This window comes from Panthera pardus, unplaced genomic scaffold (assembly GCF_024362965.1).
Source record: "Panthera pardus isolate Hobbes unplaced genomic scaffold, ASM2436296v1 HiC_scaffold_8, whole genome shotgun sequence".
In the NCBI taxonomy this organism is placed as follows: Eukaryota; Metazoa; Chordata; class Mammalia; order Carnivora; family Felidae; genus Panthera; species Panthera pardus.
Genome location: NW_026527013.1, coordinates 111011677 through 111030956, shown reverse-complemented (window position 1 = coordinate 111030956; position 19280 = coordinate 111011677). Strand labels below are relative to the sequence as shown.

Genomic DNA, 19280 nt, shown 5'->3' with positions numbered 1-19280 from the left:
TACTACTAGTTTGTACCTAGAGGCTTTCATAGCCCCAGGATTTGGAGAAATTGTCAGGTTTTTTAATAAGCTTTTTAACAGATTTTCCAAGGAGCCAATCTTTGGACTCTTCCACTTTATTCCATTATTTTAGGTGATAGCTTTGGCAATGGCTTCATCACTGTTTAGTGCAGTATCACCTTATCTATTTTTTGACTCAAGAGTTAGAGTTAGAGACCTTGAAAACTATCTCCATTTACAAGCTGTTCAAACATGGGCAAGTTTATTAACCATGCTCTAAATAAAATGGAGATGAAACCACCTTATTCACAGGATTATATCACCTTCCTCATAGGATTATTATTAGCATTAAATTAGTCAATGCATGTAAAGTGTTTAACATAGTGCAACACAACAGTGAAAGTAGTAAGTTCTCAGTAAATATGTTCACTAAGAGAAAAAAAAAATCTCAGAGTTTTGGTTCCAACATTACTTTTTATTCCGCGGCACATCAAAAACAAAAATCATCTGTGATAATGCTAGAAGCCAGAAACTACTTCTAATCAGAAAGCTACATTTTTTTTTTTTTTTTAGCTGCATATGGATCTAGTTCAACTGGAGTTTCCTGAATGAATGTGGGCCTTTTCCAAGCACATCCAGCATAGCTCAATCTCTGGCACCCGAAACAAAGCTAATGCTCTGAAAAGCCGCACGTGATAGAAATTAAGCTACCTGTACTGAAAGTGGATATGAAAGTATTTTAAAAGGGAAAGAGAATGACTTAGAAGAAAAGGAATTTAGGCACAGTCTCCTTTGTATAATCGAAACTTAGCTTGTTGATTCTTTTCGGAAATATTCCCAGAGTTAAAATATAATACTAGTTTGCCCATTAACAGAACAGGTTTCATACGCACTCAGCATGGTTAATGTGGTACATGATTCTTCCACGGATGCCTTGAATATTTCATCCTGAAAGTTGGGAACCAAAAGTCCTCAGCCAATACTAAGCAGTTCAGTAAACAGCTGCTGCTATGCTATGCTGCTGCTTGGGCCACAGGGCATTTTTGAATAACTGAGTTTAAGCTTAAATAATGATCAGATGCCCGTAGAAACCTCCTGAGAGACATCAGACTTAACAAAGAAACAGAGGTTTCATCAAAGTACTGATTCTATACCATTTTAGGCATGTTGTATAAAAGTTAAACTATGAAGGAAATTAAGTATCTTTTTAACTTTTGCATTACTTCAGGTAAAATACGTATTTTAAATGAATCACCCATTGTGGATCAGCTATTTCTGCAGACAGTATCTTGATTTGGTAACTCAGAAATTATCTAATATTTTTTAAAATCACTGAAATCATCTCAGTTTTATTTAATTTCTGAGAAATTCTAGTTTTAATTTTTCAACATAGCTTATTCTTTTTTAAGCTCTATACAATATGTATAATGACATCTGCAAGCCAAATTTCTTATTTGTTTTAGGAAATAGAATAATTACCTTTTTCCACTTAAGAAGTATTTGAGAAGTTCAACATTTTTCTATCCTCAAGCCTCTACTCTTGGGGCTAGAACTGAAGATTACAATACATACTTTCTTTTCGGCAACAGTGAAAGTTGGGGTGGGAGTATGAAAGATTCAAAGAGAGAAAAGCTTAGACTGTTAGTAGATTCAGGGGAAGAGATAACAAGTCAAACTTACTACTCAAAGAAAGCACAAAGTAAATATCTCTGGTCAGCATCTAAAAAAGATGCAGGGGATGGATTGGGGCAACAAATAAGTGCCAGACACTGTGTTAAACATTTTAAAACATTACCTAATTTATTCCTCATGTACTATTAGTCACTTTAACAAAAGAGGAAACTGAGCTTCAGAGAGGTTAAGTAATTCGAACAGTTACACAGTTGATAAGACACAGAACTGGGATTTCAATCAAAGTCAACCCTAGATAATAGATTTTGATATGGATGGAATTGTGTTCTCCCCAAATTCAAATGATGAAGATCTAACCCCAATTTGACCATATTTGCAGATAGGGACTTTAAAGAGGTAATATGACTGGTGTCCCTGTAAGTAGAGAAAGAGACACCAGTTATGTGCACACAAAGAGAAAAAGCCATGTAAAGACACAGTGAAAAAGTGTCCATCTGCAAACCGCAGAGATAGGCCTCAGGAGAAACCAATCCTGCCTGCAACTTGATCTTTAATGTCCAATCTCTAGCACTATTAGAAAATACCTATTTTTTAAAACAACACAGAGTTGACGAAATCTTCACTGCTGTCAGGGATAGGATAAAGATATATTTTTCTATCCTGGGCATTAGCATCTTAAGAATAAATGGGGAATGATTGTTTAAAAAGCTAATCAAGAGGCACCTGGGTGGCTCAGTACATTGAGCGTCTGACTTCAGCTGAGGTCACGATCTCACGGCTCACAAGTTCGAGCCTCTCGTTGGCTCTGTGCTGATGGCTCACAGCCTGGAGCCTGCTTCAGATTCTGTCTCACTCTCTCTCTGCCCCTCCACCATTTGTGCTCTCTCTCTCTCTCTCTCTCTCTTAAAAATAAACAAATTCCTAAACCAGAGAGAGACCCAGTTAAAAAAGAGAACTACAGGCCAATATCCCTGATGAATATGGATGCAAAAATTCTCAATAAGATACTAGCAAATGAAATTCAACAGCATATAAAAAGAATTATTCACCATGATCAAGTGGGATTCATTCCTGGGATGCAGGGCTGGTTCAACATTTGCAAATCAATCAACATGATACATCACATTAATAAAAGAAAAGATAAGAACCATATGATCATGTCAATAGATGCAGAAAAGGCATTTGACAAAATTCAGCAAACTTACTTAATAAAAACCCTCAAGAAAGTCGGGATAGAAGGAACATACTTAAACATCATAAAAGCCATTTATGAAAAGCCCACAGCTCACATCATCCTCAATGGGGAAAAACTGAGAGCTTTTTCCCTGAGATCAGGAACACGACAGGGATGCCCACTCTCACCGCTGTTGTTTAACACAGTGTTGGAAGTTCTAGCATCAGCAAGCAGACAACAAAAGGAAATCAAAGGCATCAAAATCGGCAAAGATGAAGTTAAGCTTTCACTTTTTGCAGACGACATATTATACATGGAAAACCCAACAGACTCCACCAAAAGTCTGCTAGAACTGATACATGAATTTAGCAAAGTTGCAGGATACAAAATCAATGTACAGAAATCAGTTGCATTCTTATACACTAACAATGAAGCAACAGAAAGACAAATAAAGAAACTGATCCCATTCACAATTGCACCAAGAAGCATAAAATACCTAGGGATAAATCTAACCAAAGATGTAAAAGATCTGTATGCTGAAAACTATAGAAAGCTTATGAAGGAAATTGAAGAAGATATAAAGAAATGGAAAAACATTCCGTGCTCATGGACTGGAAGAATAAATATTGTCAAAATGTCAATACTACCCAAAGCTATCTACACATTCAATGCAATCCCAATCAAAATTGCACCAGCATTCTTCTCGAAGCCAGAACAAGCAATCCTAAAATTCATATGGAACCACAAAAGGCCCCGAATAGCCAAAGTAATTTTGAAGAGGAAGACCAAAGCAGGAGGTATCACAATCCCAGACTTTAGCCTCTACTACAAAGCTGTCATCATCAAGACAGCATGGTATTGGCACAAAAACAGACACATAGACCAATGGAATAGAATAGAAACCCCAGAACTAGAACCACAGAAGTATGGCCAACTCATCTTTGACAAAGCAGGAAAGAACATCCAATGGAAAAAAGACAGTCTCTTTAACAAATGGTGCTGGGAGAACTGGACAGCAACATGCAGAAGATTGAAACTAGACCACTTTCTCACACCATTCACAAAAATAAACTCAAAATGGATAAAGGACCTGAACGTGAGACAGGAAACCATCAAAACCCTAGAGGAGAAAGCAGGAAAAGACCTCTCTGACCTCAGTAGTAGCAATTTTTTACTGGACACATCCCCAAAGGCAAGGGAATTAAAAGCAAAAATGAACTACTGGGACCTTATGAAGATAAAAAGCTTCTGCACAGCAAAGGAAACAACCAACAAAACTAAAAGGCAACCAACGGAATGGGAAAAGATATTTGCAAATGACATATCGGACAAAGGGCTAGTATCCAAAATCTATAAAGAGCTCACCAAACTCCACACCCGAAAAACAAATAACCCAGTGAAGAAATGGGCAGAAAACATGAATAGACATTCTCTAAAGAAGACATCCGGATGGCCAACAGGCACATGAAAAGATGCTCAACATCACTCCTCATCAGGAAAATACAAATCAAAAACACACTCGGATATCACCTCACGCCAGTCAGAGTGGCCAAAATGAACAAATCAGGAGACTATAGATGCTGGAGAGGATGTGGAGAAACGGGAACCCTCTTGCACTGTTGGTGGGAATGCAAATTGGAGCAGCCACTCTGGAAAACAGTGTGGAGGTTCCTCAAAAAATTAAAAATAGACCTACCCTATGACCCAGCAATAGCACTGCTAGGAATTTACCCAAGAGATACAGGAGTACTGATGCATAGGGGCACTTGTTCCCCAATGTTTATAACAGCACTCTCAACAATAGCCAAATTGTGGAAAAAGCCTAAATGTCCATCAACTGATGAATGGATAAAGAAATTGTGATTTATACACACAACGGAGTACTACGTGGCAATGAGAAAGAATGAAATATGGCCCTTTGTAGCAACGTGGATGGAACTGGAGAATGTTAGGCTAAGTGAAATAAGCCATGCAGAGAAACACAGATACCATATGTTTTCACTCTTATGTGGATCCTGAGAAACTTAACACAAACCCATGCGGGAGGGGAAGGAAAAAAAAAGAGCTTAGAGTGGGAGAGAGCCAAAGCATAAGAGACTTCTAAAAACTGAGAACAAGCTGAGGGTTGATGGGGGGTGGGAGGGAGGGGAGGGTGGGTGATGGGTATTAAGGAGGGCACTTTTGGGATGAGCACTGGGTGTTGTATGGAAACCAATTTGACAATAAATTTCATATATTGAAAAAAAATAAAATAAAAAAATAAACATGAAAAATGTTTTTTAAAAAAATAAAAAATAAAAGGTTAATCAGGTTTTATAAGTAGATGTTTTTGTTTTGTTTGTTTTGTACGTGTTTCTTTTCTTTCCTCTGGATTTCCTTGCAGTAGGCTAGTTACATGATGTTCCATATACAGGATGACTGTGAAGCTTGGAAAACAATCAATAACTTCATGGGATACCTGAGCTATTATTTAGGAATACCCTATATTTATATAGCTACTGGTAAACGACGATTTCTGTTGTTGAAGCTAGCCAGTCTGTGGTGTCTTTATATGGCAGCCTGAGCAGACAAATGCAGATAAGAACTAAAAAAAGATTTTCTATATTGTTTGTTCTATAGATCTCTTCTTAATGATATATGATGAGAACTAGTGTTAAGAGCCATGAGCGCAGTGCTAAGGGGGTATCTTCACACATCTGACACATAATAGATCCTTAATAAATGTGTGCCAAGAGAATCAATTAATGGATGAAAATAAGCCAATTCTATAGTGATATATTTCTTGATAGGGTTTGACTCTGGCTAAAATGTAAAAATAGTTTCCCCATTCAAGTCCTGCATTACATCACTGATTTCGTGAAGAACATGTTTCTTTAGTTAGCACCACACCTAGATCTATAGCTTTCATTTGCTAGCATTAGGTTCCTCCTTTCTCTAGCTTGATAACCAGCAATATCTGGGGTGCCTCTAGGGCCCCCATCCTCTGTCATGGTGTACCCCTACTCATCATAGAACTTCCAGGTCTTAACTATTTGCCCTAAGAAGACAAGACATCCCTGTAAGTCCTTGTCAACCAGATCCCCAGTATCAAGTTAATGGGAGCCTGCTTTATGATCGCTCCAGAAAAACTGATTTTTTAAAAGCTATTTTAGGGGTGCCTGGGTGGCTCAGTTGGTTAAGAGTCTTATTCAGCTCAGGTCATGATATCATGGTCTGTGAGTTCAAGCCCTACCTCAAGCTCTGCACTGACAGTTCAGAGCCTGCTCCAGATCCTCTTCTTCCTGTCTCTACCTCTCCCCCAAACACACCTTCTCACTCTTTCAAAATAAATAAACTTAAAAAAATCTGTTTTAAATTTAGATAAAGTATTACCACAAAGTAATACCATATTTGACCCCCAAAGGAGATGATAAAGTATGTTTCATTAATTACCTCTACTTCAGAGATAAAGAAATTGAAGCCTAGAAAAATTAAATTATTTGCGCCTTTGTAGTCATACAGGATCTTATCATTCAAAGTGTGGTTCATGGATGAGTAACATTGACATCATATGGGTAAGAGATGCAGAATTTCAGGCCCCATCCAGTTCTGTTGAATCAGAGACAATGTGGAGACTTGAATCCAAATGTTCTAATTTCTAAATCAAGTTTCTCTGTGTATCTCATTACAAGGGCTTCTGAAAACAATCTCCATATCCTTCTTACTAGTCTCCCTAAACTGCCACGATTCTAACGGGAGAACATTAGCTGGGTAGTATGTCAGATGGGACCTGAAGGTTTCAGGACTTTGAGGAAGATTTAAAATCATACCTTTGAGGCAGCAGCTTCTTTATTCTTTGCAAAACAAGACCTAATGAGGGCCACCCATCAGAATGCAGTAGGTCCATTCACTACACAGAGTTGCCACTGATAAACTACATCACCATATTTGATCCTCATAATAATGCAATGAGAGAGGCCCAACTGTCCCCATTTTAAAGATGAAGAAACTGTGGCTAAGATAAGTCAAATAACTGTAAGATAGAGTTTACATTGCTGATTTCTCTGACTCTAGAGCTCGGTGGAAAGACATACACCCTAAAGCCATAAAACCACTCAAGGAAGGTTCCGCATTATTTAGGTAGCAGTACTTCAGAATCTCTTGAAAGCCCTCTGTAATCTGGGTGATTCCTGTAGGAGTATGTTGACAGTCATATTTCTGGGCCAAGGACCTATGGTATTCTTCACTGTATTCTTTGGTTGGCTCTGCAGCCTTTAACAATGGCCTCCTCCCTTCTCCCATGTGATACAATATGCCTCTTCTTTGAATGTATATATTCATTTCATGTTAGATGTTCTGCTGAAATCCTGAGACTTTTGAAATGGAGCTGGGATGGATTTATGATGACAATGTGTGGGTAAACCCACATGCTTTCTCTCTTTTGTTCAACACTAAGAGGAACACATGAATGACAGCCCACTCCCTTGGGATCACTTGTAGGTTATAATGCCCACACCTTAGCTTTTTTAGTCATGGTGAGATGAAAAAGAAATAGAGAAGCTATAGGGAGGACCTTCAGATTCCAAGTAAAACCATGGATATGATGAATGAATACTGTGACCGATATTCCATATGGAAAGAAGGCGTGAACTATTAATGAAGCAGCTGGAAGAGACAAGGGGCATGCCATGTACATTAATGCTCTACCATAGCCCCCCTCCCAGTATGATCAACTGCTTTCTGACAGCCTTGACCTTACATGTACAATTTCTAGTCACTCTTCATCTTCACAAAAATATCCCTTTGCTATTTATGTGCCACTGATGAGAATAAGTATAGGAACATATCTGTTGTGGCTGTGCTGCATCTTACGATTCTAAGGATTCTTATTTAAGGTACTGGTGGACTCAAGGATTTCCCAGTAATATATGAATTACTTTGGGTTATGTGGTCAATCAAAGAATCTCAGAGTCCTTATTGCTACTCATAGTAATCGGCTGGTCAGTCCCACCAAGACTGAATTAGAGATATAGCCAAGTAAGACCATCTCAGTATTTTCCTACTACTTCATTTAATCTGGTGAACACGCTATGGAAAGTATATTTCATAATATTCTAATCCTTGTAAGTACTGGACAGTGCATGTTAGAGCCCTGTTTCTTCCAAGACAGCTTAATAAAATTAACTCTAACTCCACAGGTGTGTAAAATGAGATTCTATCTTACTCATCCCATAGTGGTTTGGTAGAGTGGCAGAGGTTTTTCAGTATTTTAGTTCAAATTACAATGCTGTGTATAGGTGCATAATTTTCACCCCAAATTAATGATGCCTGAGAGCATGGATAATACCTTACAGGAAGTACAATAAAAAAGAAAAGGCTTTCAGCAAAAGAAATAATTGTGCTTTATTATGGCTAGGATTATTCTCATTTGGGAAATGAGTGTTGATAATCATACGAGGTCGAAATTATGGTAAGTTCTGTGTGCACAGTACTGTGGTCAAGAGCTTGGGAATCAGGAGATCTCTACTTCGCCACCTACTAATTGTGTGACTTGAACAAGTTACTCCCTTCTCTGAACCTCAGTTTCCTTTTCTGTAGAGTATAAAGCCCAAGTTACACCTTTAGTAACAAGACTTCTGGGAATGCTGTGAAGATTAAGACATGAGGTAGGTTAACACTGGAAACTCCATATAAAGACAGTGAATCAGTCCAGTTCTACAAGAACCAATAAATAGGTATGTTTTAAAGAGTTCTCTATGGTCCTGCTGGAGAGGTCAGGGCATCTCACCTAATAGATAATCACCTCATCAAGTCAACCTTCTGTACACTATTAGGTTTAAAGTTAAGGGTTATAATTTTACTTAGATGGTTAGAGTACAGCTGTAAACAACTTAGCTGATTTTTTTTGTTGATTCATCCCATTTAATACTGAAGATATTAACAGTATCAGCAACAGAAATTTAATAGTAAATATAGCCCTGGAATTTGGACTCCAAAGTTTGTGCTCATTGTGCTGTATACACATAGCACACAATTGGCAATGAACAAATAGAGAAGTCATCATCCTTTGCTTCATTCACTAACCTAATGGGATCAATAAATCAGTTATCTTGACTCTCACAGCTCAGATATACATCAGCAGGGACCAGCTGGAGACAACTGAGGACACAATACAATAGTGTCCATTAAAGAAGCAGCTAAAATGCACATGAAAAACCACTGGGAAATATAATACAAATGTCAGGGCATTTTCAATATACTTGAAAATGGCAGGTGTTAGACTATTGTATCTAATTTGCAGCTGCACAATATGGGAAACTATGTCCAAATAATGTTCCCAGGGACTGGGAACCCCTAAGCACATAATGCTGCTAAGATCTGGAGCCACCCAGATGTCTCACAGCCACAGACTGGATATTTGTGCCCCTACCTTCAAGATCCTCCAAGGTCAGATCTTAAGAGAGATTTCAGGAACTACAGGGTTGCCTGTAATTGAACTTGCCCCCACCTCCACCACCACACTTAAATCCAGGAGTCAAAAAAGTAGGCCCTGAACTCTGTGTGTTCAGGACAGAACCCTATCCCAAGATGGTCACATCTTCATAGGTAGGAGTGAAGATGGGGACCCAGAAACTCTGAGCAGTCTTGACAAGCCTACCCTCATGCTCCCTGTTATCCCTCCTTAATTTAGTCACCACAAGAAGCGAGGACTCCCAGGTCATGTCACCCAGAAATGCTGATCTCCAAAAGGTAACACTTTCCATTAACCACCAGTTCTGTCCCCAAGCCCCACCAGATTCCATACTGTCTTCCTTCCTTGCTTTCTTTTCTGCAGAATATTCATTACACACACATATCTGAACTAATGCATATTTGCTTATCTGTCTCCCCCCACCAGGATAGAATTTTTTTCTGTTTTACTCATTGCTGTACTTATAGTTTCTTAGCATATAGTAAGCCCTCAGTATACATTTATTGTGTAAACAAGTGAATAAGTGAGTGAATAAATTCTGCCCGAAGCTGTGAGTATATTACATCTAAAGGCCAATTCGTTTTGTGTGTTTGACTTCTTTCTTCTTTACTTGCTTTTAATGGAATAGTGAGCTGATGCTAGAGAGTGCATTCACTTGCTAGCTCTCAAAATGAAGATTTGATGCCTCTAAGAAACCTGAGACAGGAAAGCTGTCTTGCATAAATCTTTCATTAGAAAAATGACTTTGGATTTTGTTCCATTAAGAGACCAGATATTTTGCCTTCAGTCCATATCATCATGGACTCTCATGTCTTTCCCATAAAGTTGATGAACAGCAATAGAGGAAGCTTAACACAGTGTACAAACGATAAGCCTAATAAGGGATATGATTGAGAACTGATAAGAAAATAAAAATTTTTAAATAAGAATATGAGGCTAGAGTTGCTCCATACTTAGCACATAGGAGGCTCTCAAAACCTATTTTTTTAATGGAAAAATGAATAGATGTTGACATGTCTGAAAGAGGGGCAATAGGTTAATTAAAAAGTCATCTATTTAGTAGCTAAGAATTTCACTACTTTTAGGCCTTGTTTTTATTTCTTTGAATGGCCACACTTCAAAATGGTACAGGATCATTTTAAAGGATATCTACATGTGCCCATAGTAAACATTAATTAGAGGCTATATAAATCATATTAGTTAGAATATAGTAACAAAATAAATTAACCAAATGATTTTGGGTGTATATCATTCTCAAATGTATTAGTGTTTTAACAGTCTTCATTAAAAAATGATTCAATGTATGCTTTGTTTATAAGATACTGCTTACTCTTTCAAGTTCTTAATTTTACTTATTATTCTATATCTTAAGAGAAGACGTTATACAGTAATAATGATGTTGCTTGCCTATGAGTCAGGAGCTATGGGTTCTACCCAGGAGTGTGGAATGGTTAAGTCCTAGGGACTCTGCCATGAACTGATTGCTATGGCTCATGCATTCAGCAAACTAATTTATTTAAGTTTTGGAATTTGAAATATATTATATGAAAATTTAGAAATTATGCTTTACTAAACTTTCTGTCAAAATACTTAACAAAGAAAAATCCAATAGGCTGTATCAATATTCTGCATTGGACATTAGTTTGTTATAGAGATTAATTATCGGGATCAGGATCCAGGGTAGAGATGTGACAAATAAAAATATTAATGAAGTTTTTTCACATCAAAATGAAAAGGTGAGATGGGCCAGGATTTAGGTCTATTTTAAGCTGCACAACATAGAAGCTGACCAAAGATTCCTTTTTTTCTAAGTACTATTTCGTTTGTCAACTCTAAGTGTTCATCTGACCTCAGGCCTTATGTTTTCTTGACAATAGAAGTGGTAACCAATTTATGATTGTATATTTGAATTTATTCAAGTATGTTTTAATTTCTCAGAGCTTTTGTTTCACAGAACCATAAATTTCTTGAATTAGAAGCTTAATGTTCACCAAACCCATTTACCTTTAGGAATAGCATAATCTAAGTTTCAATTTCTTTAGAGAAAATTATTACAGACAAGAGAAAGATTATAGAACAAGAAATTGCAGAAATTGGTATGTTTTCTTCTTCTCTGCTATTGACAGTACTTTGGTTGACAGTGTTGCTCATACAGTTTTTATAGTTGTGGTCCCAAGAACGTAAAAAACACATGTGTAAGGCTTTGATGATGGCATTTTTAAGCTATCTCATGTTGACAACAGAAGAATTTTAATAGCTTTGTTATATACATGTGTACTTTAAAAAGGAAAATGAAATTGGAACTTGAAAATGCATCCTGTTGCGCTTAGCCATAAAGTCAAAGCAATAGAAAGAATTTAATCACAAATGAGATGCTACAGGGAAGTGAACTGAGGAGGAACTTAAGGTTTTCATTTCTAATTGTCCTCTTTCCTGCCATGAACACCAGATACTTAAAGATTATATGCCATTTTACATTTTGTAGTAAACACAGAGTAACATATAGATGTTTATCTCTGTAGGGAATGCCGTCTACTTCCCTGTAACTATTATTGAGTATATACAATTAGCATACTCTATGCAATACTGGAAACATCCTTTGTTATTTAGAAGGCATCTCCTAGCTTGCATAATATTTTGCCCCACACCTAGAGCAACATGATCTTTTTGTGGAATCCATAACATGAACCAAAATTCTGAAACAATTTCATTAGGGCAGCTTATCAGTGTTACTTTTTCCAGGTGCCGAGTGGTATTCCTGCTAGTATCATTTGCATCCAGTTTAAAACTAACGAAAATCCAAATGGGAAAGGGGAGATGGGAAAAAGAGAAATCCCAAATCTTAGTGGGTCCTCTTATTATGCTGGAGGGAAGAGGGCTGTGATGCCTCTCTGATAGCGGCAGCGGAGGAAATGAAGCACTGATTGCAAGCTACATTTGAGCTGAACATTAATACAAGGGAAATCAACATAATCCTGATTACCGCATGTGAGAAACAGATGCCACCCCCAACTCTGCAGATGTAAGTGCCCGCTTAGGACAACTGGATGGGAACAGCACATAATGTGTGCACTTATGATAAGGAACATATAAATTTTGGCATAAACATTAGGTGTTGTTGTTGCTTAAGGGAAAAAAAATTCCCTCCTAATCAGCAATAGCTTGATGCAATTTTTAATAATATGGTGTGTTATTATGACCTAAACAATTAATGTCTGGACGTGTAGCCCTACCTCATACTCATAACCACCCCCCATACACATGCACATACTCATACAAATATATTCATTCCTAATTGTTCTTGAAAATTTATTTACCTTATGACTACTTAAATAGTTTCAACATCACTCTTCTTTCTTTTCTGTTCTGGAAGCCCCCTCCATTGTGTTTCTACAGCACAACATTTGTCCAAATCAGCCCAATGAATAGGCTATGAGCAAATGAGAAAAGTGGCCTTGTCTCATCAGTAACTACATTCCTGCACCTTATCTAATTACTGGCACAAAGTGATTTTTCCTACCCTTTACTCTTCATATGATAGCATTTGTTATGTCTTCTAAAATACTGATTGTGTTTCTAAAAAGACCACTCTGAAGAGCAGGATAAAAATATATTAGTCTAGTATTTCTGTTACGTTGAATTTAACGATCTGTCTATAGATTTGGTCAGAAAATAAATAATTTCCTGATATTATAACACAATAAAGAAAGTCAGAGAGATCCTTTAAAAGACTTGCACTAGATTTTTTTTTTTTTTTTACTGTTATTGGGGAAGAACCAATGTAATGTAATAAATGGGTAAAATGATATAAAGATACAAATGTAGTATCAAATTGACAATTTGATACTTTTGAACGTATGTACATATATAATACTTATGTATACGTAAATATTATATATCAGGGGGAAGAGCTTAGATTATAAATATGACAGAATGAAAGAGAATTTGAGACATTGCATCCAAACCTGCCTCCTATAGAGCAAGTATAGTTAGAACATAAATGAAATGTATGCTGAAAACCTCAGGGCAATGGAAATGAGCCTTAAATTACCTCCCCACAACCACCTAATCCTTCTCCCCATCTCCCCCTCTCCAAATCACACAAATGACATCTCTAACCTCCACAGTGTGTCAGATTTAGGAGTTATCAAATAGAATACGGGCAGAGTAAAAGTTTGTAATAAAAATCCAGCTTTGTGTTCACAGATTGACTGAGTTGCTGCCGGAGAAGGTGCCTTGATAAAACCTCACAGAGCCTCATTTTTGGCACATCTTTGACCAGTTAGGCGGGCCCAGATTCTGCCCATGCTCAGCAATTCCTCATTCCTCCTAGGAAATTGTTCTGCCTCTTCCACAGCTCCTCCTCCTCCAATCAAGGGTCTGACACTGCCCATTGACCACGTTTATTTTTCTGCCTTTTGGCACCAGGAGCCTGTCTGTTGTAGGATAAAAGTGGAATTCTCTGCTGTCTGCAGGGCTTTCCCCAGGGAACAGAGCATGAAACCCAAACTTATATATAAAATCATATCCTGTTTGCAAACATCATATTCCCTTTGCTTCTCGCTAATCTGGTCCTGTAAACCCCAGCACAGCTTGAGAGCCCATTCCTCATCTAAACAAATGCCATAAGCCCCTTTATACTTTTACAACCATGTCAAAAAATAATATTGCCTGCCAATAGTGATGTGATTGGAGTTGCCTCCTCCGAGCCATAAAAGAAGTGCAGAGTCTGTTATCAATTTCTCTAAGTGTATCATGGGAATTATGGGTCGATTCAGTTCCAAGTTATAAATGACAACTCAAAAGCCGCAGAAGTGTTTGAAGTTGGGAGCTGATGACGACATTATCATAAAAGCCTGCTCGTCCTTGCTTTTGTGGTTTTTTTGTGGCCTATCAAGTGAAGAGGGAAAAATAAAGCTGAGAAATGATTTCAAGATTTCTTCACACAGCAGCAGGTCAGATGGCTAGAAAAATGATCACTATTTTTAGTGATATACCCTTAGGAGTGAGAACTAAAGTGGTCCTGCACTTGGTTTTATTTTCAGAGTCCCTTAATTATTTATGCCATTATACAATGACCAAGTCCTGCGATTTGGTAAAATGCTCTCTGCAACTGATGCATTTTCTGCAGTGCAATCACATATTAATGAGAAATGAGTCATGCCCTAGTAACTAACAAAATGAGAACCAAACACAAAGAAATTAGAAACCCTTGAGATTGTTGCTCAAAGTGTAATTCTGGAAAACATACCTGAAAGAAACTTAAGTACCATTTGCCCTTTGAGCAACTTAGCCAACACTGTCAAATTTTCATATGCAGAGTACACTTATCATGATGAGCACTGGGTAATGTACTGAATTGCTGAATCACTATATTGTACACCTAAATCTAATAAAATACTGTATCCTAACTACACTGGAATTTTAAAAACTTTAAAAAAGTATTATATACAATTTTAGGGGCAAATTTAATAAGAAGTAGGGATTTTCTGATTTCACAACATCCCAGGTATTCTCCACAAAATCCAGTCAATCCATTAGCCTTCAGCAGGTATATATTAAAGCCATCTAGTAGCAAGTATATATTCCAGGAACTAGAGTTTCCTTTAACAATTGGAGAGCATTAAGTATTTTAGGATTCAAACTAATGGGTCCATCTTAGATGGTCTGAACTAGAAGAGTGCCTTAAGACAGGGCAATTTCAGTGGTTTCCAAGTTCTCTGGGAAGAGAGCTTATGAAGTTGGACCACTCTCGGTTCATACTGGGTATCTTTGTATATACTCTGTATGTCTAGAACTGTCCCAAAGGTAAAAATTTAGACTGGTAGAAACACAAAGGATTCAGAATTTCTCTTAGGACTTGTATCAAAACCCAAAATCTGAGGGGTTAAGGAGGTTTCTGAATGCCTCAGAACACAATTTGGTTTCTGGAAGAAAAAAAAGCCAAATCAAACTAGTTTTTTTTTTTTTTTTTTTTAATGTTTACTCATTTTTGAGAGGAGAGAGACAGAGTGTGAGAAGGGGAGGGGCAGAGAATGAGGGAGACACAGAACCTGAAGCAGGCTCCAGGCTTTGAGCTGCCAGCACAGAGCCTGACGCGGGGCCCAAACCCACAGACTGTAAAATCATGACCTCAGCAGAAGGCGGACACTCAACCAACTGAGCCAACCAGGCGTCCCAAACTAGTTCTTTACAGTTTCAACATGGATAAGCTTGTGCATGCACATGCATGCATAACACACACGTTCACACTCACCAGTGTGAACCTTCAGAAGACCAATAGGCCAATCTAATAAAGAGAAGTGCCTCTCTCCAGCCCTCTTCAATACTGATGAAGTCAAACTAATCCAGTCTTCCTCCTCCCCTCTGTCTGCCAAAGCTACATTTACCTACCACCACTGCTGTCACCAAGGATTAAGACAGTGTTTGGAAACATTATGAAGGACTTATTTTATGACACTCACTTTGCTTTATGTTGGACACACAGGGACAAAAGCAGCAGTGACCCTTCATTCCTTGGGCACTTCTAATAGTTTACTAGAACAGTTCGAGCTAAAGAATAAGAAGCTACCTTGGTATGAGTTTAAGCAGTTTGAATAGAGGTGCTTTGTGTTCAAGGGATAATATAGTATAGGCACAACCCAAGTCAGACTTGGAAGGTGGATCCTAAGGAGCTGTCCTCATTTCAGCGCTGCATCATGTATTAAATGTAAAGGAGTGGGAGCTTGATGACCATCACTCTTTTAACAGCTTTGATTTCCTCCCTATCATTGAATCTTCTAAGTAGCCATTAGCTTTGTTTCATTCTTTGCCTCATTTTCAGGTACTCAGCCATTCTCTTAAAATGGGCACTTGGGATGTTAAAAAATAATGACAAAGCCAATGCCATCCGTTGTCAATGAAACCTAATTTAAAAGTCAGTTTATCCTCTGTTTTCTAGAATAATTTTGCAAGTTCCTGGCTTCACAGTGGGTTTGCTAAAAGTAAGGAGGGTTTAATGTAGGATAGTGATTATACTGAGCTCAAGGTCAAAAAGTGAAGCTCACTGGTGAGCTGCCACAAAAAGAACATTACATCAGCCACAGTGCTGCAATGCTAGGCTCCAGGGACTAGCCTACTGAAGACAAACGGCATGGAAAGAACAAATAAGCTCTTTTAGAACTCCTGCACATGGACACGCACATCAACCTCATACTTTTAGACTTTTACCCGTTACTGTGTGACTTCAGGAAAATAAGGTCATTTCTCTGAGCCTTCAGTTTCTCATCTGCAAAATGGTATTAATAACTATTTTACAAAACTGGTATAAACCTGGTATAATGTTAGCAAACTATAAATTCCAAGCAGATTTTGGTTCTTGTAGCTGCCATTTATATTTCTGAAGAGGGTAGAATCATAGGTGAAGAAACAGAAAGATTATCCTTGTTAAATCTAGAGTCACTAAAATGAAAGAATTAGCTGAAAATATGTACAATTTCCCTGTATAAAATTTAGTGATCGTAAAATATTGCCTAAAATATGACACACACAGTTCTTTCCCTTCAATGTCCAAGAAACTTAATTGACTTAAATTCCTCAGTCCTTGAAACCTGATCTAGAAATATTTCTAAGTCCTAATATGACTTAGTACTTAGTTCTACAAGATGACAACTTGTTACTGGTAAGGGTTAACTGTAAATAGATTGCAGGTTAAAGGATATGTTCTAACCATCCACCAAAACGTAGCGCATTTTCTTCGTATATTTAAACAAATTTGTCCTTGAAATGTGGTATAAATATGCTGGGTCAAAAAAGGCTTTGTTAATTATTGAAGACAAAAATGGCCCCAGGGTTCACAAATAAAGTGTGCCACAATGCAAAGCACTTTGTGAAGTCTATGCCATTTTCACCAGGAATATTAGGCATTTGCGTACTCAGTATGAGTCTCTTGAAAATTGAATTCTGCTGCAAAACAGTTGAATCCTTTTGTGTTACCTTTTTTCCAGCTACATAAGTCTAGCAAAGTTGGCTTTGTGGATATGCTATCTGTGCAGTCACACAGAACTGTAGATTTAAAAGGCCCCACACTTGGATTAATTCACTGTTGTCACCATCTTGAAATTCTTAGTTTTGCACACAGGGATATGCATTTTCATTTGGAATTGAGCCCTATAAATTCTGTAGCCAGTCCTGAAGTTTATGATAACTTTTACTGAGAAATGGCTTTACCCATAACCACAATGATAAATCAAAGGATTTTTTTTGGTAGTTTATGTTATTTAAAAGCAGCAAACAAACTCATACTTACCCCAAGTCCACCACAAGGTAATGAAGAAAAGAACTTTTGAGAGGCGTCACCTACACATTAAGAAGACATGAAAAAATATATAAATTGGGAATACAATTATAATTTTAAAAATTTTGGTGTTTAATAACACATGATATGTCACATAGTATTTATCACTTGATTCAGAAGAAAAGTAATCAAATTTTAGATATGCAAGAACTCAAAGCAAATGAATATAATTATTATTACATGTAGAGTCTACTGCCCTATGTGAAGACACACACCTATGAAATTTGAGTCTCCAGATTGTTTTGGCTAGCCTACACATCAATTAATATATCTTAATATGTTTTTTATTTATAGTTTACTTAAAATAACACACTTCTGAGTGTATCCCTCTAAAGTGATGTCTTAAGCCAAAGTTTCTGAAATACACTGTCCTTTTCTTAAAAAGTTTAAATATTAAAACATCTATTCAAATACACAGACTTATTAATTTTTACTTCAGATATAACTAACACAAAGTACACTTGTCTTAAGTATAAGCCTCTTCAAAATACAAATTTTTAAAAATAAAAACACTATAAAAAGGATAACCTTGGGGCATCTGGGTGGCTCAGTTGGTAAGCATCCGACTACAGCTCACAGTTTGTGAGTTTGAGCCCTGCATCAGACTCCATGCATACAGCTCAGAGCCTGGAGCCTCCTTTGGATTCTGTATCTCCCTCTCTCTCTCTCCCTGCTCCTGCTCATGCTCTGTCTCTCTCTCTCTCTCTCTCTCTCTCAAAAATAAATAAATATTAAAAATTTGTTTAAAAGTAAAAAGGATAACCTTTTGGGGAAATCTATACAATATAAACACATATATATCTTCTTTAAAATATATACCAAAATCTTACCTGTGATTGTCTCTTGGAATTGGTACTTCATGGAATTTTTAATCATTTTGTTCACCTGAATTTTTATTTTCTACATTATCTAGTACATTAATAGAGAAAACAAAAATATTTACTCCCTAAACCTCCTTGCAAAGTAATTAAAGGAAAAGGCAATGGTCATTTCTGTATCATAGTCCAATGGCTCTAAAGTGACTCAGGTCAAAGATGTACTGATCACATGTGAAATTAAAATATATAATATTGTATATTTTAATGTCTGAACTTTTCATTCCACAGTCAGTAAAAAGGGGTAATATTACAATGTACTAAATGTACTAAAGAAAATTTAAAGTAATTTTTAAAAATTATTAAACTCCAAGAGAATAAATGATAAGCTGCTTAAAGAGAATTTTTATTTAGTAATGTTCATAATAATACAAAACAACCAAATAATCAATAATTTAAATTTAGTAATGTGTAAAAAATTTTTAATTCACTGAACTGACTGGGTTTATTTTTTAATAATATTATATTGCCTTATTCATGGACTCAGATCTGGCTAGCCACAAGCTAATGAAAACTGGTACTAAGAACGACAGGAATATTAATGCAAAGGAAAACCTTACACTAAAAATGATTGGAGAAAATGTTTTTAAAGTGTCACCTTACACAGTCTAGAGTACTTAAATAGACAAATGGTGCCCATTTTCAAATCTAATCATTTTATAAGCTATAGATGTCTTTCAAGATACAAAGACTGATAGGTCTGGTTATAATGAACTTTTATTTAAATCCTTCATCCTAAGTCCAGAACATAACTATCAAAAAAGTAGTATTACTTTAAATCAGAAAATCATACAAGTGAATGAATTTCAATTA

The 19280-nt window shown here is 36.8% G+C and overlaps 1 protein-coding gene across 3 annotated transcripts in view; it reads right to left on the bottom strand.

Annotated features, from left to right (window-relative positions):
• Nucleotides 1-19280, bottom strand: part of HDAC9 (histone deacetylase 9) — a 929650-nt gene that overhangs the window by 243290 nt on the left and 667080 nt on the right. For all 3 annotated transcript variants that reach the window (XR_008420659.1, XM_053898416.1, XM_053898417.1), the window contains one exon: nucleotides 17545-17594. Coding sequence is in view for 2 of the 3 variants with exons in the window: in XM_053898416.1 (XP_053754391.1) it covers nucleotides 17545-17594 (50 nt within the window). In the remaining variant the exon portion in view is untranslated. The remainder of the gene's footprint in view (nucleotides 1-17544; nucleotides 17595-19280) is intronic.